General features: G+C 40.1%; 2 protein-coding genes across 6 annotated transcripts; one reads left to right on the forward strand and one right to left on the reverse strand.

The window, feature by feature from the left end:
* The first annotated feature begins 624 nt into the window (after nucleotides 1-624).
* LOC110707523 lies at nucleotides 625-3,140 on the forward strand. The gene is made up of 5 exons (XM_021885544.1): nucleotides 625-902; nucleotides 992-1,243; nucleotides 1,379-1,664; nucleotides 2,083-2,160; nucleotides 2,882-3,140. The coding sequence occupies exons 2-5, from the start codon at nucleotides 1,008-1,010 to the stop codon at nucleotides 2,936-2,938; spliced, it is 657 nt and encodes a 218-aa protein (XP_021741236.1). The 5' UTR covers nucleotides 625-902; nucleotides 992-1,007; the 3' UTR covers nucleotides 2,939-3,140.
* A 652-nt stretch (nucleotides 3,141-3,792) lies between these two features.
* On the reverse strand, nucleotides 3,793-26,226 carry LOC110707522. Of its 5 annotated transcripts, XR_002508545.1 has the most exons (15): nucleotides 25,498-26,226; nucleotides 25,353-25,415; nucleotides 25,142-25,228; nucleotides 24,752-24,850; nucleotides 11,976-12,071; nucleotides 11,819-11,884; nucleotides 11,622-11,712; nucleotides 11,039-11,106; nucleotides 10,891-10,956; nucleotides 10,416-10,466; nucleotides 10,010-10,074; nucleotides 9,549-9,627; nucleotides 5,523-5,654; nucleotides 5,290-5,429; nucleotides 3,793-4,091 (listed from the first exon to the last, which is right to left on the reverse strand). XR_002508545.1 is itself a non-coding variant. In XM_021885541.1 (13 exons), exons 1-12 carry the CDS (start codon nucleotides 25,693-25,695, stop codon nucleotides 9,573-9,575), a joined length of 1,005 nt encoding a protein of 334 aa, XP_021741233.1. In that variant the 5' UTR covers nucleotides 25,696-26,225; the 3' UTR covers nucleotides 3,793-4,091; nucleotides 9,549-9,572. The 5 variants fall into 5 exon arrangements, 3 of the variants coding, with proteins under 3 accessions (XP_021741233.1, XP_021741234.1, XP_021741235.1); XR_002508546.1 differs by lacking the exon at nucleotides 5,523-5,654; XM_021885541.1 differs by lacking the exons at nucleotides 5,290-5,429; nucleotides 5,523-5,654 and having other exon boundaries at nucleotides 25,498-26,225.
* Nucleotides 26,227-27,479: the final 1,253 nt, after the last annotated feature.

Below are 27,479 nucleotides of genomic sequence, written 5' to 3' on the forward strand. Positions count from 1 at the left end.
TAATAATAATAATAATAATAATAAATAAAGATACCAAGATATTCTCTAATGACTAGAGTATATGTATCTAAAATCTTGGCCAATTTTAGCCCCATCTAAGTATTTGATCTAAGACGGAGAGGGACCAATAATACATCCAAAAAGACTTGCGTGGACCTGGTCCACAATAATATTATTGTAGACCCGAGGTCTATACACACGCAACTGACATTATATTGAACATAGTGACCATTATTTTTAACATAGTAACCTTATTTTTAACCTAGTAACCTTTATTAAAACTACTACAACGTTTAATAATATTGTGAACTTGAAATATGACGTTATTACTCTAATTTTAACATAGTGGCCTTTATTATTCATATTGATCAGTATATAAAATATTTCATTACAAAAATAACCACTTAGGCATATATATTACCAAAATAAATTTTTATTTCAATATAGTGACTTTTTTTTAATTATAGTGACCTTTTTTTTTTATTAATAAAACAACCATATTTTCTCTAATATTAGCGGTCCACAATAAATTAGTGTGAACCAGGTCCATTTAAGAATTTGTATAATACATCCCAAGATGTGTGCCTTAATAAGGCCCAAATGACGGTGTGTGAAGGTAACGTCTTTAATTTCTTGCCCTTTTTGTCTTTCATACATACATTCATACTCTCTAGACAAACATTTTTTTTTATTTTATTAACACCTAAAAGGAGAGGAAGGTAGAAGGAAAGATATGAGAAGCTTGAAAATCAAAGGTGAAAAAACCCACAAAAACAACACCAAAACCACCCAAAAAAAAACCTCATAAACAACATCATACTGCTCAAACTCTCATATTCAAACAGTAGAATGTTTTGAGTAATTTCAATTCTATAATTTCATCTACAATACTAGATCTTAAGGTAAGTACAACATATTGTGTTCTTGAATCTAATTTAATTTATGGGACTATGATTATTTTTCATTTTCATTAACATTGAAGTTATTGCAGGAAATCAATACAATTCATGGAAAGAAGAGAAGAGAAGAATCAGATTAAATCGACGGAGCCAGAATTTGTGTTACAGTGGGGGAAAAGACTTAGATGTGTTCGCGTTAAAAACCCAAATTTCTCATCTAAATCCACCGGCGGAATCCGCCAGAAAATCACATCTCGCATCGTTACAGACTCCGCCGGTGACCCTTCTTTTTCGCCCCTCCGATGCACCACCAACAATAATACAAGCACCAACCATAACAACAGGTAATCATACATACTGTTAGAGAGATATGAACAATATTATCAGAAAATATATGTGTATGATAATTGGATTGATGGGTTTTATCTAGTGTTTCAAAATTTTCATTAATTTGTGTTCTTATTCGGCTTTTGTTGAAGGGTCTCGGATGTGTCCGGACATCTAAAGTCGCCGGAGAAAGAAGAGAGGTATTATACGACGAGAGGGTCAACGATTGGAGAAGAGAGAGAAAATGGGAAGTCGATAATAATGGCGGAAGGAAATGGGTTTGGGATTACGGCGCAAGATAAAGGGAGTTTGATATGGCCGAAGTTGTTTATAAGTTTATCAAGTAAAGAGAAGGAAGAAGATTTTCTTGCCATGAAAGGTTGTAAACTTCCTCAAAGACCTAAAAAGAGGGCCAAATTGGTTCAGCGTACTTTACTTGTAAGTTCAAACATATTAATCTTTCAATATTTTTTTTTTTTAAAAAAAATTAAAAAAAAAATTGATTGAGTTATTACTTTGGTATGAATTCTTTTTTTAGGGGATTTTATGATTTATTTAATTCGATATAATTTGTGGAAATGATTTTGGTTAGCTTAATTTGTGGAAATGATTTTGGTTAGCTTTTTCGAGATTGTGTGAATTCTTATATGTGACAGGCCACACTAGTAGACGTCTTGATTGTATTGGAGATGCCGTAACCTGATTTGGTGATGATTGGTTTTATATGGTTGACGAAATTTGAAGTTTTAATTTAAAAAAAAAAGAAAATGAAGATATTATTGGTTGAATGGTTGGTGTATGAAATTTGTAAAAATTAGTTTTAGTTAGGCTGATTTGGTGGTATTTGGAATGGCAGTTGGTGAGTCCAGGAGCATGGTTGTCTGATATGTGCCAAGAGAGGTATGAAGTTAGAGAAAAGAAGACTCCCAAAAAGGTAATATTTCAATTATTCTATCATTTTTGCTCTTTTGAAAATCGTTTTTACGAGTAATTATTTTTTCAAATATGGAGTACCTTCAATTAGATGATATGTGTGCAACTTCGTGCTCCACACTCGTGGAATTTGTGTGTATGAGCAAGTATTGTAGGTTTAAGAACTACGGAAATAGGGAAACTCGAGCAGTCAAGTTTGTAGCAGTGATATATGCTTATAAAACTGTAGTTTGTTTATCAAGAGTGTGTGTTACAGATTGAAGGACTAATAGGGTATGACATCTTTGAGATTAATTTAGAGTTGGTAATTGAATTGGAATATGCTGCTATTCGTTTATCACTGTTATAAACTTGGCACAAGTTCGAACTGAAGCTATGTTCCCAATTACACCTAATAGGGGACCTTTTTTGGGTTAGTTGATACTTCAATGTACTGGGACTGAAACTCGATCTTACCTTCTGATTGTTAGTTTTGGATTGGGTGTTAACTTGTTATAACTAAAATTATGCTACTTAATCGGGCTGCTCAGTTACAACTAATAGGGGATTGTTTTTGGGTTAGTTCAAACGATGTACTGGCACTGAACTCAATCTTACTTTCTGATTGTAGTTTTGGATGATTGGTTGTTATCCTTGTTATGATGTACTGGTTTGTAATCCAAATATCCAATGATATAATCTATTTATCTTAATGCTGATTGGGTTGCTTCGTAATGAAACAGAGACCAAGAGGACTAAAGGCTATGGGCATGGGAACGATGGACAGCGACTCGGAGTGAAGCGAGCTCCTTTCGACGACAGCTACTGTCGTTTTGCAAAATTTAAATTAGGATATTTTGTAGATCTGATTTTTGCTTCTATGCAAATTGTATTTTTTTGTTCACTGATTATTCTTCCCTTAAACCATGAATTAAGGAACGTCATCCATCTTGTACATATCAGTGCTTGAAAAAAAAATACAAGATTTTCACTAATTGGTAATAATAGATTAATTTTTTGCTTTGAGTTTCAAGATTTCCAGTTCGTTACTGCCTTGCAAGAATTTAAATAATTTTGTTCATTGTATCACCATTAACCAAAGATAAATACTACCTCTTGTTTCACATATTTTTACACTTTAAAGGTGTAGGTAAAATTTGTTTGTTAGTGTAAGATAGAGAGACAAAAATAGGAATGTATATGATGAGGAGAGATATAGAGAAAAATGAAACCTAAAAATAAAATAAAACATTAGTTGCAAATAATGTGTAGCATCATTTTTGACAAAAGTTGCAAAAAAATATAAAACGGGGATATTATTTATGTAATTTAACATTTTTTTATTTTTTTTTGAAAGAATGTAATTCGACATTTTGAATACTAAGAAAAAGAATATAAAAGTCTATTTTGCATAATAGCCTGCCAAACAAGATTGTGACATTTTCTACAAAATATGTGTTTATAAGAATCACTCTATTTTCCAAATTTAGTGTTTTTGACCATTTGCAGTGAATTGCGATTTGCAATCAACCTTTTTAGAGAAACGCCTTTGGTAAAAATAAATAAAAATTTAAAATTATATAGCAAGTATTTCTTTCTTTTGGACGGGTTTGTATGTCAAAAGGCGTTTTCAGCAATTAAAAAGAAAAAAAAATAAAAAGAAAAAACTCTTTTAATTGCTCTCTAAAAAGAGAATTACTTTAGTGTGTAGTTTCAACGACAAGCCTAATACTACTTTAATTGCTAAAATGTTCACATGTTCAGTTCACACATAATTTACAATAATGGTAACCAAGATTGGATAATCTATAGCTGCAAGTATTCTTTCACTATACAACGCAAAGGTTGCAAATAATCTGCTCCATTGTTTTTGTATTGCCCCTTGGCCCCCTTCTATATTTATGTTCACCTCCAATTTGAAGCAATATTTCTGTCACCACCTGTTATGTATATCTACAAAACAAGATAAACACGATTGGCAAAGGTATAACAGAAAATAAATAACCCAAAATAATGAAATATGATAGTCTTACAACGTTATCACATTACTAACTAAAAGTACTTCGTGGTAACTTTCATTTTTCACGGTTTACCAGGCATTTTATAGTTAGAGAAAGAGTGATTATAACGATATATGGGAAAATCTTCAGGACTCAGGAGATCTGACACATGCAAGGGGGAAAAATGATGAATGAACTAAATGATTTTGGTGAACAAACTGAGCTCAAGCTCTTGGGGTTAGGTTAGCCTTGAGCCCAAGCTCAGAGTTTTTCCAAGCCAAGCCTATTATAACCTTAAGTTTGGGCTCATCTTTGCACATTGAAAATAAGAACTTGGTGTATCAGAGATTGAGAACAAGGAGCACTTGCATTCAGCAATTGGCATGTCTACACTACAAGAAAGCAGAGCAAAGAGGCGAGTTTTAATCAACAAGGCTTGTTTAAATTATCAAGTAGGGCGCAACTACATTGCCTTAATAATCTATACTTCTATTCTAATACTGAAACTTTAAAGGCCAACTAAAGTGTAAATATTTTGAAAAAAAAATATTATAAAAACTCTTTTTTTTATGCTTCCAATCACTTCAAAAATACAATGATCTATTTTCATTAGTCTCTTAGTTTTGAATTTGTTATATACACCCGGGTGTACCGCACACTCAACTAACCAAAAGTTAGTTTTGCTCTTCATTTGATGTAAAATGAAAAACAATCATCAAAAAAAGAACAAAATACCCATTGGTGGACAGTACACCCAGGTGTATATAACAATTTCTCCTTTTGGCTCTTCTAACTTCATTATACTTTGTATTATTTTTTAATAGTTTATCTTCCCTCTCTCACTTTTTACTCTTTCTCTATCTTCCCTCTCTCTACTATTCCTCTTTCTCACCCTAAATCTATAACAATTTATCTCAAAGTAATTTTAAAAAATTATAACAGTCAAGATCTATATAATTTTCGAGAAACGATAGCGGTGTTGAATTTAAGGGTGCAGTCAAAGTCGACTTTATTTAAAGAACAAATACTCGTGTAAATAAACAACATATATTAGCCAAAAATAAACACATCACGCGGGCTAAATACTAGTTACATATCATAGAGAGTGAAATTAATGTCGCCTTGTTATAACAGAACAAATACTCATTTACCTCTTTGACTTGTCCCACAGCTTCTAATACATTGGATCATCATTAGCTAGCGATGATCAAGTCATATTTGAACTAGAGCCATTAATGTCAATGACCCCATTCTCATCTTCATGCCGACTTTCAATCTTTGCCTAAAGTTCCTAGAAAATACATACATACACTTATTAGTTGGATTTTTTTTTCTCCACAAACACACACATGCTACTGACAAGAGGGTATTAAGTTGCATGAACCTTTGATAAATTACTACTAAGTACTAAATGAAGCTCTCCAATTCATAAATTATGCGATTATTTGATTTTGCACCACATGCTGACTTGATCTTCTTTGCAAGAGCATTTGTCCGATTCTCCTTAATTTTTTTCCTAAATGTTAAAAAATAGCATATTAGATTAGTACAGGGGAAAAAAATGTCAATTGCACAATTTTGATTACATGAGCATTCCCAATACTTACCCTATGTTTAGGAGAGCTCCAATATATAAACAAGTCACTTCCATTGGTCAATTTTTATTGTAGGTGGGCAAGTGCGCTCCAACTCTATGAATTTTTTCAAATCACACTTTCTTTCCACTATAAGTACTTCTTTGATTGTGGTGAAAAAATGTGCTCACTATTACTACTGAAAATGCTGAATCCAGCTTAGATTCGGATCAACATGATGGGGTTGTCGGTATTCTCGAAAGTTTAGTCCCTGATTTGGCTAACTTGAGGCTTACTCCTTATAATGTTTTAGATATTAGGCACTAACGTCAAGTAGATATTGAGGTCTACTATTGTTAGAAATGAAACTCGGAAGGAATGAATATTCTTCATATTCGTATCATGTAAGAACCATTGCCGAAAGTATCAATGGGAGCTCCAATTGATGCATGAAATGCACTTGGAACAAACACGTTAAATAGCCACCACATTATGAGAAATGAGCTTTTATTTACCGTGAGAATAATGTCTAGGTCTAGTCTAGGATAATTTTTACATATATTTATATCCCTGATTAACAAATTCGATGCTTACAATTAAAGTTGAGAGCTAATAATCAACCTCCATCCTCGGTGTTTTCATTAGGTTCTCTTACCTAAGTTCACGATAACTATACGCACCGTAAGTTACAAGTCTTGTACCGTTGGAGGAGTGACTGTTTGGAACTAGTCGTGCAACTCCAAAACAATTAAAGTGGACCTCCTTATTCTATCTTGGAAAGGAGCAGCTATGAACATTACTGGTATAATGGCCGGTTCATGTTTATTAATTAGCTTTTGTTCTTTAGCTAATTGGTTCATTAACGCGGCAACTATTTAATGTGTCCAACCTAAGTCTCCCAAGTACATTCGTGCACCAATTGGAGCTTCCATTGGTACTTTCAACAATGGATATGGAACAATACAAATATGAAGAATATTCATACCTTCCGGGGTTCGTTTCAAACAGTAGTAGACCTCAATGTCTACTTGACGTAAGTGGACATTGTTGCCAAATATCTAAAGCATTATAAGGAGTAAGCCTCAAGCTAGCCAAATCAGGGGCTATACTTTCGAGAATACCGACAACCCCATCAAACTAATCCGAATTCAAGATGAATTCGGCATTTTTAATATTAATAGTGAGCACATTTCCATCACCACAATCTAAGGAGTATTTATAGTGGAAAGATAGTGTGATTTGAAAATGTGCTTCGGTTGTAAATTCAAAAAGGCAGAGCGTGCTTGTCCACTTATAATAAAATTGACCGAAGTGACTTGTTTATAATTATTAGAGCTCTCCTAAACAGAGGCAAGTAATGGGAATGCTCTTGTAATCAAAATTTTGCAGTTGACATTTCTTCCCCTTTACTGATCTAATATGCTATTTTGTAACCTTTTGGAGAGGAGTGAGAAGAATCGGGCAACTGCTTTTGCAATGACGATCAAGTCACCATGTGGCGCGAAATCAATAGATCACATAATTTATGACTAGGCGAGCTTCATATAGAACTTAATAATTTATCAAAGGTTCATGCAGCTTACTACCGTCTGGATAGTAGCATGAGTGTGTTTGTGAAGAAAAAATTCCAAATAATAAGTGTATGTAAGCATTTTTCTAGGAACTTGAGGCAAAGACTGTAAGTCAGCGTGATGATTAGAATGAGGTTACTGAAATTAATGCTTCTAGTTCAAATGTAACTGAATCATCACTAGCTAATGATGATCCAATGTATTTGCATCTATAGGACAAGTAAGAAAGGTAAATGAGTACTTGTACCATGCATGCACACTTTGTTTTCCTTTATTGCAAAATTATGAGTTTCTTATAGGTATAAAAATGGGAAGTTTGACGATGAGATTGAGGTGAAGTTCAATGAATTTAGGCAGTTACATGAGAAAGAAATTGGAGAAAAGAGGGTCGATAATCTTACTCTTGAAGAAGCTTATGTGAAGGTTCTTGGACAGTGTTTTAGTTATGCCCGAGGTTTAGGCAAAGGACACCCCTTGTTGGCCAAGGATGGAAAGATAGGAAGGGATGAGCTAGAGCATAATGTAGAACAACTGCAAAATGAAAACATCATGCGTGCTGAATTGCTAGAGGGTAAGAAGAAACAAGAACTTAACCTCGGTTAGTCATGTAGAGATTGGCATTGATGCTTGATAAATGTAATTTTTCTAACTGCAATGCTTAATTCTTGCAAGATTCAGGCACTTTAGAATGCATGTGTGCTGAATAAAATATGCTTGGTTCTTAGGATTAGCGTGTATGATGTTGAATTAAGTGTATGTTGTTGAATGTTGACTTCGGTTTTTGGTTTAATTGCCTTCTGTCAGTCAGATTTAAAGAACATCTTGTTTTAAATGATTTGTATAATGTTCTGCATGACTTTGTTCCTACTGAATCAGATATTTTTATACTCTTTATGTGTTTGGATCCTTCCCTTGTGTCCCATGATAAATATGTTTTTGGTCTAGTCCCTCATAAAATCCAAACCTGTACCCATTGCTTTTAGTATCCCTCTGTTCATGGCAAAAACAGGTGTTATGATTTAGCTAATATTCATATTGCATAAGTTATATATGTGGTTTCATTAATTTACAAACTATCTCTGTTCATTTTATGTTGTTGCTGTCAAGCATACTTACAGGTACTTGCTGGAATGGTAGCTGGTAGCAATGACCTATTTTGTCACAGCAAAATATGTGGAATGGTAGCCACATGAAGACCAAAAGGAACAACCCACAGGCCTATTTTAATTGCATATTTTTGTAGCTATGCAGCTTGTACATATAATTTGAAATTTTAGTACTCAGGCTTAGTTATATTATACTTAGAAGTTAACACTTTTTTATTAAACTATTAATAATGACAAAGCTAAAAATTATGCCTTCTAACTGTTAACCCCTTTTTTTCTTAATGTAATCCCTCCTAGATTTAATTTTTTTAAAAAAAACTAAAAGATGGACAAAGAGAACAATTTCTATTTTCGACCTTTAAAATTTGAACAAACAGGGCGAATTTTGAGCAAGGAGGGCGAAATAAACTGACTTGTTTGAGTTGTTTACAGAGGGCAAAAATAACTTATCCTGCTAGATTCAATCAAAGAGGGCGAAAATTTTGCCCTCTTAGATTCTGATCAAAGAGGGTGATATTTATTGCCTTTGTTGATCTTTAACAAAGAAGGCGAAAATATGTCGTTGCCCTTTGAAACTAATACAACTATACTAAAAGAACGAGCTTGAGGGCGATTTCAAAGTCGCCCTTTAAGCTTTTAAGGGCGATATTTGTATCAAAGAGGGCGATTTTAATTGCCCTCTTTGATCTTATATAGTAGTGACAAGCTCTACAATTCCCCTGGTTTTAGAGGTGATGTTAATTGTACCAGGGGGTTGACCCCAGCTTGGTTCTCTCCATACTGCATGATCCAAGCCCGGAGATCAGTTGGAACACGTAGGTTGTGTTACATACATATATATATATATATATATATATATATATATATATATATATATATATATATATATATATACAAACGTCATCATTGAGAGATTCTTTGATTAATTGATTATTTTGCTACCACTAACTTAAAGACCGCATGGAAATATAAAAGCGAAACCCAGTTGGTGTCCAGCTGAAATTAACTAGCATAAAATAAAACATTAATGCACAAGCAAAGATCTGTTTGATTGAATATGCAATAAGAAGAATGAGATATCAACTAGATAAAAGGAATTACGGATCCTGTCAAACAATTTTGGGGACTGATATAATTTCAAAACTTTGAAATCACTTACATTTTCTCTTGAGAGACACAAGTTTTAATAGCTTGACTTCGCCGCTTGAAGCATTTCAACTATAAGTGTCTTCACATCCCTGACAAAACAAAAGAGAGGTTTAGTTTCTGCCTGGTTCATTGAGTTGTTCACAATCACGACAGATGAAGGGAATTTCCAATCACTGGAATGAACAGGTGCTAAAATCAAATACCTTCTCAGGATTATTGGAGGTTTAGAAGTACAATTTTAAAAATAAATAAACATTGAGCAAATATTTCCTCCAGCAGTTTAAAGTTTTGACAATTTTAACTAGCAAATGGAGCCACTTTCTTCTTTACAATTACTTTCCTTCCTAGATTTAAATATATATCCAGTGTAATTCATTATTAAACATGAATATGTTTTCAGATAAAACCATATTCTCCTAACAATGACAATACCTGGAAGAGGAAATATTTAAAGATCATTCAGTGACTTACTTTCTATCAGCTGCTGGTCTAGGAAATGGAATTCGAAGCTTGTAAGTTTTCTTCATATAGCTAACCTGAAAAGATAGACAAATAACTGTTAGCTGCGCTCTATCTTTCAGTGAAGTATCAATTTTTCAAACTTGAATTAGTGGAAAGCACCAAAAAGCTAAAATCAACCCCTTTAGGTTCCTTTACAGCAGCAGTTTAATTCACCACCACAAAAGATCAGACCCCTAATATGGAGTATTTGCCAAATTTTCATTAAAATGACTCACTATACATAATTATATAAATGCAATAAACAAGACAATTCCGATCCCTAGATATAACACATAAATCACATATTTTGTATAGCAAGCCACTAAATGCAAACTGCCATAATATAAGACAGCAAACAAGCTGAACACTGAGTTACCTTGACATTGAAACCTAGATGGTCTACATCCAGCATATAAGCAGAATCCACCTGCAAAAATATAGAAACTTAGTTCAGAATTACTGGTTGGTAGCAGACTCTCTCTCTCTTTAACACCCCCTTCCTTATCTCTTCATTCCCAAGCATAGATACATCAATCTATATGTTCAATGTGGCACCTAGTAATGGAATCATGCAGTCTTTATCTCAAACAAGGAAAAGTGCTTCAGCTGTTGGGTTGGAAAACTACATTGGTGGTTTTTTAAAAATTTTGGAAGCTTTAACATTCAATGGCTTAAACACTCATTCTCGTATAAGTTGTAGCATAAACAGAGCTTCCAAGGCACATGCACCAGAAAGCTTGAAAAGAAACTGACTTCACTTGTTCAGAGGGCAAATTTTGCTCTATTTGTGTGTGCATGGCTGAAAAGTGTGCATGCATGTATGTTAGAACAATAATGGTGTATCAAATTACCGGCATGGTAGTAGAGTGCTTTACAATCAGCTTTGTATCTTCTTCATGATCCTTATTCATATGTGACTGACAAGAACAAGAGTTATCAAATAAAAAATCACAATGAATTATTACAGAAGTAATAACAGCCACCTTGTCATGGAAATACCGCTATTGGCTTGGAGAACTGAGATATTGGATCTGCCTTTGCTGCACTGTATTCCTCCCTGCTGAACTCTGTCAAGAAGATGAGATCAAGTTGGACGATAACATTAAATTAAAAATAGTCCTACGAAGTCCAAAAGCAACACGGAACTACAATCCAAAATAACTCAAAGGCCACACAATCAAATGCACAAAGTATTTAATTTCTAAAAAATAAAAAATTGGCTGAGAATGAGAAGGCCATCCCCAAAATATAAGAGAAGAAATAGATAGCAAATGACGGTATGTAAAGAACAAAAATAACAAAAACATATAATAAACTATGCAAAGGCAACTGCTAGTCAATGAACCCCAGCACCACTCAAGGCCATGCTAATCCACTAACATCTTGAAACAAAATACGTCAAACGTCTTATCAGATGGAAGAGTGGACAAGGGTGAGGGATGAGGGAAGCAAGTATCTGAATCACCACCTCAGAGTCAACAAAAAGCAGCAAAATTTGCACATATTGGCTCCACTTGAACTTTAAATTACAAGCTTCTCACAAATGAAAGACTAGAGAGTCAAACAGAGGAATTAATCAAACCTCCAGATCCCAATAAGGCGGTTGCCACCCCAGATACGTACCGCACCACTTTTGGTTGGATCTTCATAAATTGAAAGTCACCAAAGTCAACCTTCACACCCGAAAGGTTAGAGTTTTAGTTCATTAATAGACAATGTCACAACGAAGACAAAGTACCCATGAAAAGCCATTTCACCCAAAAGGTATATTGGACATACCCAAAAAGCATTGGGATGTTTAGCCAAATAAGCACTTCGAACAGCTTCTCTATCTTGTTCATTGACCTAAAATAAAATTCTCTGACATGAGCTACATTCAGAGAGTAGGCTTTGTAAATAGAAAAACCTGAACATAAGAAAGAATGAGGAACCTTACAGAAACTGCATCACCATGGAGAGTTATAACTAAATCAGTCCTGTCTTCTGGATCTTTTGCTACAAGCAGTGAGCACTGTGGATTGGCTAACAAGTCCTGCAAATCCAGAAGTGAGATTATAAAAGGGACATCCAAGATACCAGAAAGAGGTTTATGTTTGAGAGTGAAAAAAAGATTGGATGCCAGCTTTTCAATTGATGCTCATAACCACTCATCATCAGGAGATTAATTGAAGAATAATATAAACAAATGAAGACATTGTAGACTTGTCTACAATATTTTATGTCAGGAGACAAATCATCTTGAAGCAAGCACAACAAGAAATGAACAAATGAATAAAAGGATGACACTTAGTGAGAAGATTGTATATCAAAAGCAACTTTGGATTGAACTTATCAAGTTGCCAAGGGCTGAAAGGTCCAGCGGTAACAGCTCCACAAAATAGAACACTCCATATGCCAGCTTAGCAATCACAGCATCGAATCAAGGAAATTTATAATCCCCAATAAAATGGAGGAACAAGAAAAATGCCAAACTGTCCCTCCACATTCCTAAACAAGGCTATGGCTGGCTACATTGGAACTGCCAAATTCTCATTTTCCTCGTTATTGTGTCAATCAACCACATACAAGGGGTGCTATTAAAAAAGAGTTCTTCAAATTTTCTATGTTCATGTTGTGCTGAAAGATTAATCGCCCAAACTAAGGATTTACATAAAGGTAAAATTTTGGGTAGTAGACTCATAAATTCCAGATTACATGAATTTAAACTTGCTTTGAGAGAATAACACAAACACAAAAGGTATAATAATATCTTAACAAAAGATAAAAACCCTTAAGCAGTGTGGTCACCACTGAAAATTTATCGCTTTCAGCTTTCAAGATTATCTCATCAGAGCATTCACAGTTTCATACAACAGAAAGTATCATTGATGAGAACATTCCAAAGGAACTACTACTGCATAATATAGCTGTTGAGAATTGGGATAAGTGTGCTCAGACTGCTCACGTGTATTGTTCACGATAACCACCTTAGCAAGCTTGGAAGATTACAACTCCCATTGTCAAAAGTTGATATAGACCTTTTAATGTAGTTTGAGCGTGTAACAATATGGTTTGTGTTTCGGGGTTTTCTGATGTCCTGCGGGAGAGTTACAATTCCGAGACTGGAACCGGACGCCTGTACCTGCAAAACAAACGGATGCTCCGGATGATTGGAGATCCGCCTCCGACGGTCAAGTTAGTACTTGATTAAGGAGTAATTAATGCGGAAATTAAAGTGATTGGGTCTCTCTAGGTGAGAGTGTTTAATGTGTGTAATCTGCTTTTTTGCGTGTAATCTCCCTTAATGAGGATTAAGGGAGGTATTTATAACCTCGGGAAACGTGCCAATCTAGGTTTAGGTTAACCTTGGGCTGATTGGGCTTCCCTCGGAAGTTGGGCCTAGGTGACCGGTTATCCCAGGTGTCATGGGAAGGACACGTGTCGTGTCGTAATTGGTCCATAGTGGACGGATCATTGCTTGACACGTGGCAGGCTCCTATTGGCCCATGTGACGGACACATGGCGGAACCTGATTGGTCCACTTGTCAGATGGTGATTGGTGGGGAAAAATCCCCTAATCATTTGCCCCTCACAGGTGGCACGTGACTGGTCACGTGTTACCTGTGACAGGTATCGCCCTGTAACAGGCGACGGCCTGCTACATGTGTCACTCGGCGAGAGGCCGAGAGATTCTCCCGCCAAAATTTTGAATTCTGGAAGTGACCCTTCGCCTTCTCACTTCGCCTATATAAAGGAGTGTTGACTTCGGTCATTTTCACACTTGAATACTTTGTGAGCGAAAATTCGGACCCCTGAACTTGCTCTGACATTTTGGACCCTTTCTGCCTACCGCCTGCTCTGACAAGCCGACTGCAAAGGATTTTCAGAACTTCATCAATCGTCACTCGTTCAGGTAACCGTCGGTTCTCTTACTCTTAATTTTCTCTTTACTTTATTCTTTTTTGAAATGGCACCACGGAAGCACACGACACGACCTAGGTTAGTGATCAGCCGGTCACCGGGGACGGCTGAATCTAGGACTAGGAGTGCCGCCTGCCCTTTTCTGGACCCATCTTTGCCCTTTATACAAAGTCCGACTGTATCTGTGTCTATGCAGAACATGATGGCCAGAACAAAAAAGACTGTCAGGATCTCAAACTCAGACGGCTCCTCCCACAGGGTGCCGATTAGTGAAACATCTGACCAGGCGCCAGATGTGGAAGTGAAACAAAGCGGCTTGAAAGCCGGCAGCTCTGAGGGAGGAGTCAAAGTGACCCCTTCCCATTTTACCGTTGACAATTCTACATTCTCTCCTGCTCCTTTTAAAGGAGAGGAGGCGGGCCCCTCCGGGAGAGAGGAAGAGTCGTCCTCTTCGGACTCGTCAGAGGACGATTCCGAGTCTAGCTCTTCTGGACACAGAAGAGAAAAACAGTCGTCTACAAGAGGCGAGGCTTTCTCACGCAGTTGAGAAGGGGGACGATTGGGCGGAGCCATCCGCCTCTCACCGAGAGCAAAATACCCCCTACTACTGCACGGTACCTCGGGGCCGGATCACGGCCATGCAAGAGAAAGTGGAGAGCTTTATCGCAAACCACACAATGGGCCCCGGCTTTTTAGTGTTCGTGCCGGATCCAGAAGACACAGTCGTCTGGCCGGCTGGCACCAGTTATGATGGCGCCTGCTTTGGCTGCTACGAGGCGGCCATCAAGGCTGGGCTGCGCTTCCCACTACATCCGGCTGTTCAGCGGATCTTGGATGGGTATGAGTTGGGGTTATGGCAGTTAGCCCCGAACTCCTGGGTCAACGTACTCGGCTATGTGGCCGGGTGCGAACTGCACGGGGTGGAGCCGAGCTTCGAGGCTTTCGCCCACATGAACTACCTCAGCCGGACCCCTAAGGCAGGCGGTACCGGCTGGTATCAATTGACGAGCCACAGGGGCTACCTCATGACGAGAGATAAAGCAAACAAATGAAAGGACTGGCGGAGCACCTTCCTCATCATTGAGAGTTCAGACACAGAGCTGAACAAGCGCTTCAACAGGTGGAACAGGAATCCGCCCCTTCTTGCAGGCGGCCGCAGCATGCCGCCTGTTCCCCCCAAGGCTAAGAAAGAGATCCTAGATAAAGGACTCTTCAAAGTAGAGTCGAAGGTGAACTCTACTTCAGGGGTACGAGAGCAAGTACCCCTGCACTGCGTCCCGAGCTTCAAATGGCTCTTCGACGAGTATTTTTTGGCCGCCTGTGGCCTCAGCAGTCGGTGCTCAAGAGGTAGCCGGCCTGTCGAATACTCTGTTGTTCCATGCATTTCTTGTTATGACTTTTATTAACTTTGCTATTTGCTTTTGCAGCGGACGCCATGAGAAAAATTACCGCCTCCAAGACTGCGGCGGCCATGTTGCGGGCCTCCATCATGCAACAGTCTTCAACCGACTCCCCCAACAAGGGGGCACCCTTGGTGGGCTTCGAACCTTTCACCCTCTTTTTGGAGTTGTGTTTATGCATATACTGACTTTTCTTCTTTTTTAGACGAGCGCTCCAAGAGCTTCTTCTTCCCAACAGCCGGACCCCAAGGCCCGGAGGACGACTGTTGCGAGCTCTCCTGGTAGAACCAGGAAACATGTGGCGGCTGAGCCGGCCACTTCTTCTAAAACTCCAACTGAGCTACCTAGAAGTATGAAATTATCCTTGTAAATTTTAGACTTGCTCCCTTCTTTACTAGGTCTAATCCGTTTGTTTATGCTTGATGCAGCCGGCCCTCAGGAGCCTGACTTGGTCGAGGTGGCCAAGTCTATGATCAAGGCCGTTCCTCCAGCTGAAAGGGAGGCGGTCAGGGGTGTCGGCACCCTTGACCTAGACGGGATTGCAGGGGTCCTTGCTGAGATATACTTAGCATATTTTTGAGTATTTGAATTCCAGGACGCCTGTTTTCTTTTTGTTTGGAAACTGACGCCTGTTCCCCTTTGTACTTAGGCCCTGCTCTGAGTGAACGGCCTTCGCAAGCCGCTTGACCGGAAGAACAAAGAGGTAAAGGCTGCAAAAGCTATGGCCGCCTCTGACTGTGATAAGACAATGTTTCAAATTGCCCAAAATGAAGTTCTGACCATTGATATTCTTTATTATCAGGCGCAGGCTACCGCCGCTATCCGGGCTCAGTTAGAGGCGGCCCAGAAGAGGAATAGCGAGCTGGAGGCGACCATCAACAACCTCAAGGCCGAGCTGAGACCTCTTCGCCAAAAGATGTCCTCATACGAAACCTTGGAGAAATCCTTGGCGAGCGTAAAGGTACGGATAGTTAGTCACGCCGCCTATGCCCCTGGACGACTGGTTGTCTGTTTCCAGGCTAGACGATCAGTCGACCATTTATCCAATCGGTATTCGAACCATTTTAAAGACTGGATCCCCTTTAGGCAGGCGGTCCTGTCATTTGTAAAATTAACCAAGTAGGAAAGTGGTTTGACCAAGTAAACATGATTGTTACCTAGTCGCCAAGTAACTGAGTAGTAGAGGTATCAAGCGGTTGGTACCGGTTGTTCCCCTTTATTCGCCAATGTTTGTTGGCTTTTAACTCATAGGTTGTTAACCTAGCAGGAGTAGTGGTTGAGAGCCCCTGTTTGCTAAAAACAGGCGGACGACTCATACCTTTTAGGCTCCATACTAAGTTTAAGAGAGTGACTATGAGTTAACTTTGGTGTTACTTAGTCGCTGTCACTCCTGCTTGAGTAGTAAAGGTACCAGGCGGCGGAGGCCGGCTGATCCTTTAGATTCGCCAATGTTTGTTGGCTATTAACTCAAGAGGTACCCCCTGCATTTATCCCAAGTAATACAGGCGGTCATCTGACTCAGATGTCAACTGCTACCACTGGTTTGGTTAGTGATAGAGTTATCCTTGTCTCAAAAACGGCTACGTGGTTGCCCTTGGGGACAGTCGTATAGGTGCCGTGTAATTAGTTTATAGAGCAATGTTCCACCCAAAAGGGAGCTGCTCTCTGCGACGAATTTCATCCGGAGGGATGCCGCCGGACGCCTGCTATGATGTTGGGACAGGTCGTATTAGTTTAAAGATTGGATCAGTTGGCTTGGCGTCTGGACTGATCATTCGGCTTGTGGCCTTGGTTAGTTCTTGGTGAACGTAGGTGCTAAGTAAGAGGAGGGTAGCCGCCTGTTTAGGCACAGGGTCGGCCAGGCCCTGATCATTTTTAGCTAAGTATAAGGGTGGTTGTGTGCTTTGGAACCAGTCGGCCCTCTTCTATGGAGAGTAGCCGACTATATATCCAGACGGCATGCCCCTATGGTGATAGAGTAAAATATTCAATGGAGAGTAGCCGACTGTAAAGGTACAGGCGGCATGCCCCTCTGAAGATAGAGTAAAATACTCAATGGAGAGTAGCCGACTGTAAAGGTACAGGCGGCATGCCCCTCTGAAGATAGAGTAAAATACTCAATGGAGAGTAGCCGACTGTAAAGGTACAAACGGCATGCCCCTCTGAAGATAGAGTAAAATACTCAATGGAAAGTAGCCGACTGTAAATGTTTAGGCGGCCTGCCCCTCTTAAGTAAGAATAAAAATTAAACATGGAGAGTAGCCGACTGTTTGTTAGTAGGCGTGCCCCTCTTAGTACAAAATTGAATATTAAGTATGCAAACTTTTATTAAGTAGCCCTTGACTATTTACATCATTCAAAAGAAATATTTCTTAAGATTATCTACATTCCAAGTTCGAGGCAACGGTTGTCCGTCTGGTGTTCCCAGACGGTAGGTACCGTCCCTGACCTCTTCACAGATTCGGTAGGGTCCTTCCCAGTTGGGAGTTAGTTTGCCAGACTCATTAGCCCTACCAACTGCTTCCATTTTTCTAAGTACAAAGTCCCCCACTTTGAGTGGACGCCTGTGTACTTTTTTGTTGTATGATCTAGTCATTCTCAGGCGGTAAATTTCATGGCGCAAGACAGCATTGCCCCTCCTTTCAGGAAGTGAGTCTAATGCCAGGCGCATGGCTTCCCAGTTTGCCTCTTCGTCATATAGCATTACTCGAAGAGTCGGCTCGTAGTGTTCTATTGGAAGAACAGCTTCCGCACCATAAGTAAGGAGGAATGGAGTTTCTCCAGTCGCCCCTTTTTCAGTCGTCCTAATGGCCCAGAGAACATGTGGTAATTCATCCGCCCATAGGCCGCCTGCTCGTTCAATCTTTTTCTTGAGACCGTCTGAGATGATTTTATTAAAGGCTTCTACCTGGCCGTTTGCTTGTGGACGGCCGACAGATGCAAAGTAGTGTGCAATTCCTTGGTCACCCAACCAGCTTTTGAGAACAGACGTCTCAAATTGGGGCCCATTATCAAAAACCATAGACATGGGAACCCCGAACCGAGTGATGACATTTTTCCAAATGAATGAAATTACATCCTTCGTCTTGAATCCCTTTACAGCCTCCGCCTCTACCCATTTAGTGAAGTAGTCGACGGCAACAAGTATGTACCTCCTTCCGCCTGTAGCAGGCGTATATGGACCCAGAATATCCATGCCCCACTTAGCAAACGATAGTGGGCTATGAATGGTAGTGAGGTCAGTAGCCGGACGGTGAATTAGTTTGCCAAACCTTTGGCACTTGTCACATTTTTTCACCATCACCATCGCATCTGCTTCTAAAGTAGGCCAAAAGTAGCCCTGCCGCCTTGCCCGTTGAGCAAGCGTCCTACCGCCTATATGGGAAGCACAGTAACCAGAGTGAAGATCGTCCAGTATCTCTCGCCCCTTTTCTGGAGTAACACACTTTAAGAAGGGTTGAAGGTACCCCCTTTTGTGAAGTTCTCCCTTTATTATTTCAAAACTGGTTGCTCGTTTTTTCAGTGCTGCCGCCTGTTGATGATCATCCGGCAGGGTACCGTTTGTCAGATATGCCCTGATTGGATCCATCCAGGTTGAGCTTCTGTCTAGGATTCCAATAGGGTCTTCCTCGATGCTTCTCTTCTCCATTACTTCCCAAAAAACAGTTCGAGGAGTATCACAGGAGGCGGATGATGCTAATTTTGAAAGTGCATCCGCCTGGTTGTTTTCTGATCTCGGCACTTGGGTCAGATGGAAATCCTCAAGGGAGCCGACTGCTTGTCGGACCGCCTGTAAATACTTGATCATGGCCGGATGGGTTGCTTCGTATTCGCCATTGTACTGACTCACTATCAATTGTGAATCGGAACATGCGTCTATTTTTCTTGCCCCTACTGCCTTGCACATGCGGATTCCGGCTAGTAAAGCTTCATATTCTGCCTCATTGTTTGAGGCTTGAAAACTGAAGCGTAGAGCATACTCGTACCTGTCGCCCTCTGGCGACTGACATATGACGCCTGCTCCACAACCATTTGAAGTAGAGCTTCCGTCCACATATACCTTCCAGACTTGGTCTGTAACTTGAGAGTCCGGAGGACGAGTCATCTCAACAATAAAGTCAGCAAAGGCTTGCCCCTTCACTGCTTTTCTAGGCTCGAATGTAACTTCGAGGCTCTGAATTTCTATGGCCCATTTGATCATTCGGCCTGACGACTCCATGATGGTCAGTGGCCGCTTGATAGGTTGGTCTGTATACACGACGACTGCATGTGCCAAAAAGTAGGGCTTCAATTTTTTAACAGCCATGAAGAGTGCAAGACCAAATTTCTCCACCAAGGGATACCTCAATTCGGCATTTTTCAGTACATGACTGACAAAGTAGACCGGGAGCTGACAGCCGTCTCTTTCAGCAAGGAGAACAGCGCTTAACGCATGATCAGAGACGGCCAGGTACATGTAGAGTACTTCTTTGGGCAAAGGGCTGACCAGCCTCGGCAAGGAATGCAAGTGAACTTTCAATTTCTGGAAGGCCGCCTCAGCATCCGGCCCCCATTCAAACCTTGCCTTTTTCTTAATTGCCTGGAAAAAGTATAGGCATTTGTCGCCTGATCGGCTTAGAAATCTTCCCAAGGCCGCCAGACAACCTGTTAACTTCTGAACCTCTCGGATGGTACGAGGCGACTGCATGTCAATGACCGCCTGCACCTTCTCAGGGTTCGCCTCTATTCCTCTCTGATTGATAAGGAATCCGAGAAATTTCTCAGACTCAACTCCAAAGACACATTTCTTGGGATTGACCATGACATGGTGCCGCCTGAGTGTGGCGAAAGTTTCTCGGAGGTCCGACAGATGATCTTTCTGAAGTTTAGACTTGACAATCATATCATCAATATATGCCTCGACATTCCTCCCAATTTGATCAAAGAACACAGTGTTTATCATTCGCTGGAAAGTGGCCGGGGCATTCTTAAGACCAAACGGCATGACCGTGTAACAGTATAACCCCTGATCAGTGACGAAGGTCGTCTTCTCCTGATCTTTCTTCCATAAAGGAATTTGATGGAAACCAGAGTAGGCGTCCATAAAGCTCATCAAAGCATGGCCGGCTGTTGAGTCGACCAGGTTATCAATTTTAGGCAGAGGGTAACTGTCTTTGGGGCACGCCTTGTTTAAGTCTGTGTAGTCTACACACATTCGCCAGGTGCCATTCGGCTTTTTAACAAGCACCACATTTGCAACCCAGTCTGGGAAGTAACATTGCCGAATGAACCCTGCATCAAGTAATTTTTTAACTTCGGCGGCTGCCGCCTGACTTCTTTCTTCGCCATGGTTCCGCTTCTTCTGCCGTACCGGCTTCTTTTTCGGATCCACGGCCAGTTTATGTACCACCAGATCAGGACTAATGCCTGGCATTTCATGGACTTCGAATGCAAAGATGTCCTTGTATTCTTTCAATAGTTTGTGAAAGTCGTCACCCAGACTCTCAGAGCAGTCGTCCCAACCTTGATTGTTCTGTCAGGACGTGAGTCATCTAAGATCAGGTCCGTATGCTCACCAGCCGGGCTGAGGGCGGAATTCATCCGACCGCTCCTCTGCCAATGATTGCTATTTTCTGTCTTTTCTTGCGGCCCCTGTCTGGGATGCCTTTCTCTTTTTGCCGCCTGCTTCTTGAACAGGCGCACTCTCCTTGACATTGTCAAGGTCTATTTTTCCACCACTCGACCCAGTGGCCATAACAGTGGGCTTGACATCCGAGAGATAGCACTCTCGGGCCATCTTCTGATCTCCCCTTAGGGACCCGACTGTTCCATTATCCCTCTCAAACTTGAGCAACATAAGAGATGGGATTATAACAGCCTTTATTCAGGGTTGGTCGTCCCAGAATCATGTTGTAGGCCGAGAGTTGTTTTACTACCAGGAACCGGACTACCATGTGTCGTCCTTCCCCTTTTTCGCCCAGGCGGATGGGTAAATCCACTCGTCCCACTGGGTGGACGACTCCTCCTCCAAACCCTACTAAAGGGTGGGATGCCGGATGTATGCAATCAGTCTGATATTTTAGTTTCGACAGACATTTGCTACTGATGAGATCTGAGGAGCTTCCGGTATCTATGAGGATTCGGCCAACTCTCTGGTTGGCCACTTTACATTCAATAACGATAGGGTCGTCATGCGGCCCTCTTACCCCTCCTAGATCTTCTTCAGTGATGACAATCTCAGGAAATGAATATTTGGAGGGCCGTTCTTGGTGAACGGAATTTACATCTAACCGTCTGATATTGTCTTTGTTGCCCCTAATAGTGGGGCCGCCTCCTGAGAAGCCGCCTGCAATGGTGTAGACGACTGCATCATCTGTATCGGAGCTGTCGGCCTGTTGATTCTTTTTGGTCGACTGCTTTTTTGAGGAAGTGTTCCCCGTAGATTTCTTGACATAAGTGTCAAGATCACCTTGCTCAGCCAGGCGGTCCAAATACCGCATGAGACTGATGCAGTCATTGGTGTGATGACCAACATCTTCATGATAATCACAGAATTTTTCTTGGTTCCGATTGTTTGCAGAACCCTTCATGGGGACCGGCTTCTCAATTGAGATCCGTCCCTTGATTTCCTTTAGGATAAATTGGCCATCCTTGTTAAACACATACTTTGGGGAGTATGGTTTGAATTCTTTTTTCTTCTTCTGGGCCGGCTGTTTAGAGGAATCAGCCGCCCAGACCTCTTTTCTCTTCTCATCTTTGTTTGACGACTGTTTCTGTCGTCCTTCTCTCTTGTCGGACCTTTTCCCGTCAGCCTGTTTTACCATACTACAAAGATCAGTCGCCTGTATATAGGCTTCCGCTTCAATCAAGGCCTCTTGAAGAGTCGCCACCCTCTTTCGGACCAAATCAAATTTGAAGGTCGACCCGTCTTTGAGACCTCTGAAAAAGTCAGTATAGGCTACTTCATCCGGTAACCCTTGAATCTGTATTCTCATCAGGTTAAACCGCCTGATGTAAGAACGAAGCCCCTCCTTCTCGCCCTGCTGAATTGTTCCTAAATCAAGGGTCGTCTTCTTCGCAGGGATGTTCATGGCGAAGTTGGAGGTGAATAAGTAAGCAAGCGTCTTGAAGTTATTTACACAACCAGTCGGCAGGTTGCCGAACCATTGTTGTGCGATTCCTTTGAGAGTCGCTGGGAAACACTTGCACCAAGTGGGATCATCCAACCCTTGAAGGTATATCAGGTTGGTGAATGCCATCAGATGGTCTTCTGGGTTAGTAGTGCCGTCATAGGCGCCTACTAATACATTTTTCACTTTGGCCGGCTGAGCGGCTTCAGTAATTTCCTTGGAGAAGGCCGACGGCTGTTCACCAAGTCTAAGCAACTGTAGCTGCCAGTCCATAGGTTGGACATTTTTTGCTGCATGTCCACCAAACGGAGGTGGCTGTAAAAAATACTGTTGTTGCTGTACAAACGGTAAGTTTGGTACCGCCTGGTCGCTATGAAAGCCGGACTGACGGGAGGTGCCGCCTGACTGACTCTCATGATACGACTGATTATGCCTCATCGAGGTATTTCGCAGACTGTCTTGGAAGTTTGAAGTAGAGGCCGACTCTGACAATCGGTCACTCTTCTTCTGCTCTAGCAGTAGCCGAGCGTCTGTGTATGTTTTCCTCGACCCGTCCGCCTGAATATGACGAACAGGTTTCCTATTTCCTGGAGTAGGAAAACGGTATTTTGTGAAATCAAGGGCAGGTGGCTCCCACTTCCTAGATTTAGGATGAGGGGTCGCCTCTCGCCCTTGAACTGGTTTCTTCTTCAATGAAGTGGAGGGTTTCTTAGCCGACTGCTCATTGTCCAGGCGGCTTCTTGTTGATCAACTCTTGAATTTCTCCCTTGAAGTCCCTCATGAAGGTCATGAGTTCGTTCCTTGTGATGGGAGCAGACCCATCAGTCGGCTGCTGCCGAACAGGCGGTGCGCCTGCTGGCTCGCTTCCAGTTTGAAGATGTTCCCGTTCCCTCCTTTCGGTATGACGGGTACGTCGGGCCCTTAGGGTCTCGTCTGAAGCTGTGTGAGCTTCAACTTCAAATTCATTCTCAGTATCGTGGTCCGACTGAACTTGAGGGTCGTCTAGGGGACGCCTCTCTTCAGGAGTCGGTACAGACGTGGATGCCATCTCAGAAGTACTCTCCCCACAGACGGCGCCAAATGTTTCGGGGTTTTCTGATGTCCTGCGGGAGAATTACAATTCCGAGACTGGAACCGGACGCCTGTACCTGCAAAACAAACGGATGCTCCGGATGGTTGGAGATCCGCCTCCGACGGTCAAGTTAGTACTTGATTAAGGAGTAATTAATGCGGAAATTAAAGTGATTGGGTCTCTCTAGGTGAGAGTGTTTAATGTGTGTAATCTGCTTTTTTGCGTGTAATTTCCCTTAATGAGGATTAAGGGAGGTATTTATAACCTCGGGAAACGTGCCAATCTAGGTTTAGGTTAACCTTGGGCTGATTGGGCTTCCCTCGGAAGTTGGGCCTAGGTGACCGGTTATCCCAGGTGTCATGGGAAGGACACGTGTCGTGTCGTAATTGGTCCATAGTGGACGGATCATTGCTTGACACGTGGCAGGCTCCTATTGGCCCATGTGACGGACACATGGCGGAACCTGATTGGTCCACTTGTCAGATGGTGATTGGTGGGGAAAAATCCCCTAATCAGTTTGCTTATGAGTATATGTAGCTAACAAGTGAGGAAAAGTGTCAAAAGTTTTCTTGTATATGTGTGTGCACATGATCGTAGTTATCTCTCACTTGAATTGGTTCTCTCACTACCAAATGATTTTGGGATATCGAAGGAATCTTACTTTGAACTAGTACATGTTTTAATTCTCCTCACTTTTGAGCAGTCCATATTACAAATGTTGGAAAGTTACATAAACAGCAACACTCAGAGGATGTCATAGATGCACTTCTTCAATACTTGTGTGTTGCTTGGAATATAAGTGAACCTCATAGGGTAACAATGGATAGAGACATGTTTTTTTAAGGATAAATTGGCAGAGAACCTATCAATCTATCTTATCGGATAAATAGCAAGTACAGTCTCGAAGATTTTTCCAAGTGAGGTAGTTAAAACAATCAACTGTATCTTGAGTCTTGAATGAGATAATTCTCTTCCCTTGTTTCAAAGTCAACTTGAATATCGCTACAAATAGATTCTGTAAAACCCGTTTAGAGTTTTATCTCAGATACATATTAATGCTATATGCTTGATCAGTAGTTTTCAAATATTATGTATGTCATTAATCCCTGCAACGATAAGTTTTTCCTAATTTAGAACTACTACTAACAGAGTAAAAAGTACCAGAGATTACTACGGAACAAAATTTAGACCATGGGAGTGTCAAGCACGAACACTGCCATACTAAACGTACCTGTGTGTGAACTGCCAAGCTGCTGACTGCCAAGATTGGTGATCCATCAACATCACAAGCAAAGTCTACCATTGATCCTGATGGGTAACCATCGTATTTCTGCACAATACGCAATACATTGGAAAATTAAGCAAACAATACGAAAGCTTACTAGCTTTACTGCTGAAATTCAACAGAAACATAAACTTATTAATTCATTATGGACTGAACGAGAAATGCTCGCAAATACAGAAATAAAAAGGTATTGAAATCAAGTCATAAATGATCAGTCTAAATGAAGACTCATTAGTTCAACTCAATGTCTCAATCACATCATAATTAAAGGCAATAAAATTCAAATAATAACAAAATACAATCAAATGTACTGAATTTCCTAACAAGAAGATAGACCTTAGAAAAAGTAGAAAGCATGCCGCGAGTAGTATTTGAAAGAACAGTTCGAATTTCTTCCACTGGTGGAAGCCTAGCAGCCTTTTCCTGCAATCATCATCAATAATAAAATTTGTTTAAAAAGAAAAAAAAAACATTCAATCAAGTAATAAATATGAAAATTACATAGAAAAATTGTATACAAAATTAACGAATATTTAAAATTAAAAACCTGGTGAGATTGAATACGTTGAAGAATTTCAACATCATCAATAGCAGTTCCAGCAGCAACTTTCTGAAAATCACAAATATTCATCATCAAATTTACTATAAAAAAGATATATATGAAACCCTAGATGATGTATAGTAAAATTGACCTGAGAAGAGGAAGCCATTGAAACGGCGGTGAGAGTGCGGCGAGGAGAGAGAAAAGGAGCGGCGGAGGAAGAATTGAATGCGACGGAGTTGGGAAAAGGAAGGAGGAGGAGTTTGGGGGAAATGGTGCTTGAATTGAAGCGTGATAATGGGAGAATTGAGCATCGTAAACTAGTTGGTAGCTTCATCATGTTGCTCATCTTCCGGAATTTTTTTTTTTTTTTTTTTGAATATTGAGTGTTGGACTAATCGGGAAACTTTATTTTTTTTAATTTTTGATTCTGGTAGTTCGAAAGTTTCCCTGTTGGAGAGGTTGAGACGTGGTGCAGTGCTGGTTTGGTGGTTTTTTGAAGATGCACCAACGATTGAGACCGTTTTGAAGTTCAAATATGTGTGGTTCAATTTGATAATGCTAAATATTTACGGTAAACGGTATACATATAACATGTATAATTAGAGAGGAAAAATAATACTCCATAAGAAAGGCGGAAGTTTTTTTTAAAAAAAAAATATGGAAGTTATTAAAGGGAGGTTATTAAAAAAAATAAAAATAAATAAATAAATAAACTAAACTTATGAGAGTTTTTTTTTTGTGTTCCAAACGGTTCACCCTTTGGACTAATCCGGATTTGGGGATCAATTTTAGGTGGTTAGGTTCCATTCCCCTCCCAATTGTTGTTGCGGGGGATCGAACGCGAGTCCTCCCTACCAAGTATAGTCTCAATCACCACTACACCAACAACCAATTACTCCCTCCGGTTTCAATTATCTGCAACAAAGACAACTTTTACGGACTCCTAGGCAAAACTTTTAGGGAAGTTTAATGACAAGTTAGGGTGTTTAATTAAGTTGGAAAAAATGAGGGAAATAGGAGAGAGAAAGTGGTGCATGTGACTTAATTTTGCATGTGGGACTATGGTACATTTGAGTGGAAAAAAGGAGAGAAAAGGTGGTCCCCTTTGTGTATAATTAAGATAAGTTAAACAAATTTAAAACAAAAAAGTAAGAATAAGGATGTATTTTTACACTATAAATTTTACTAAAAATAGAAATAAAAACATTTGTTGCAGATAATAGGTAGCACCCAATTATGGCAAATGTTGCAGATAATTGAATGCGGAGGGAGTAGTAAACTTATGAGAGTTGAGTATTGAGGTTTTGGAGAAACCTCATTAACTGACTCTGTAATTATAATATAGATTCTATTTGGAACAAACGTCTCCAATATCGCCCCTTATTAATTAAAGGTCGTAGTTGGAAAATTGAAATGGTTCTTCTGTGCTACATTGGGTTGATATCTGGTGCGCTAAAACCAATATTATTGCTCTTTTTAATTTTATCCCTAATCAAATTCCTAATATTGATGTTAAGGTTGATATGTTTATCACCCATGATAATGCTTGAAATGTTCCACTTCTTCCATTATTGTATCTTCCTTATGACTAAGTCCATCGTATTCATGGGATCCCTCTACCTGTTTATCCGGTCCCGGATGCTCCGGTTTAGGGGTCTATCTAAAAATGGTATTTTCATTGTTAATTGGCAACTTGATTGGCCCACTCTCGTCCTCCTTTCTCTTGTAAATGGGTGTTCTACTGGACTTTGGATTTAGATATACAAGTATATAACCTAAAATTGAGATATTTTTTTGGCAACTTCTTTTAAATAGTCTCCCCACTCGACAAACTCTAGCCTCTCGTCACATTGATCCTACTAATTGTGTTTTTTGTATAGCTCATTTCGAATCTCAACAACATTTATTTCTACACTATATCCTTTCTCTTATGATCTTTAGTCCTCTTGTTTTGTTCGTAATTGCCTTAGTTCTTTGCCTTCTTCCACTCAACTCTCGAACCTCTTCCACTTGTTTAAATCTAATTTTCCTCTTCTTCTCCCTAAATTTGTCTTCCTTCTTTGGATTCTTTGAAACTATTGAAAAGTAGTCTCTGCTACTAATATTAGTAGTGTGTTTTCTCGCGCTTTC

The sequence above is a fragment of the Chenopodium quinoa genome, unplaced genomic scaffold (assembly GCF_001683475.1).
Source record: "Chenopodium quinoa cultivar QQ74 unplaced genomic scaffold, ASM168347v1, whole genome shotgun sequence".
Taxonomy (NCBI): Eukaryota; Viridiplantae; Streptophyta; class Magnoliopsida; order Caryophyllales; family Amaranthaceae; genus Chenopodium; species Chenopodium quinoa.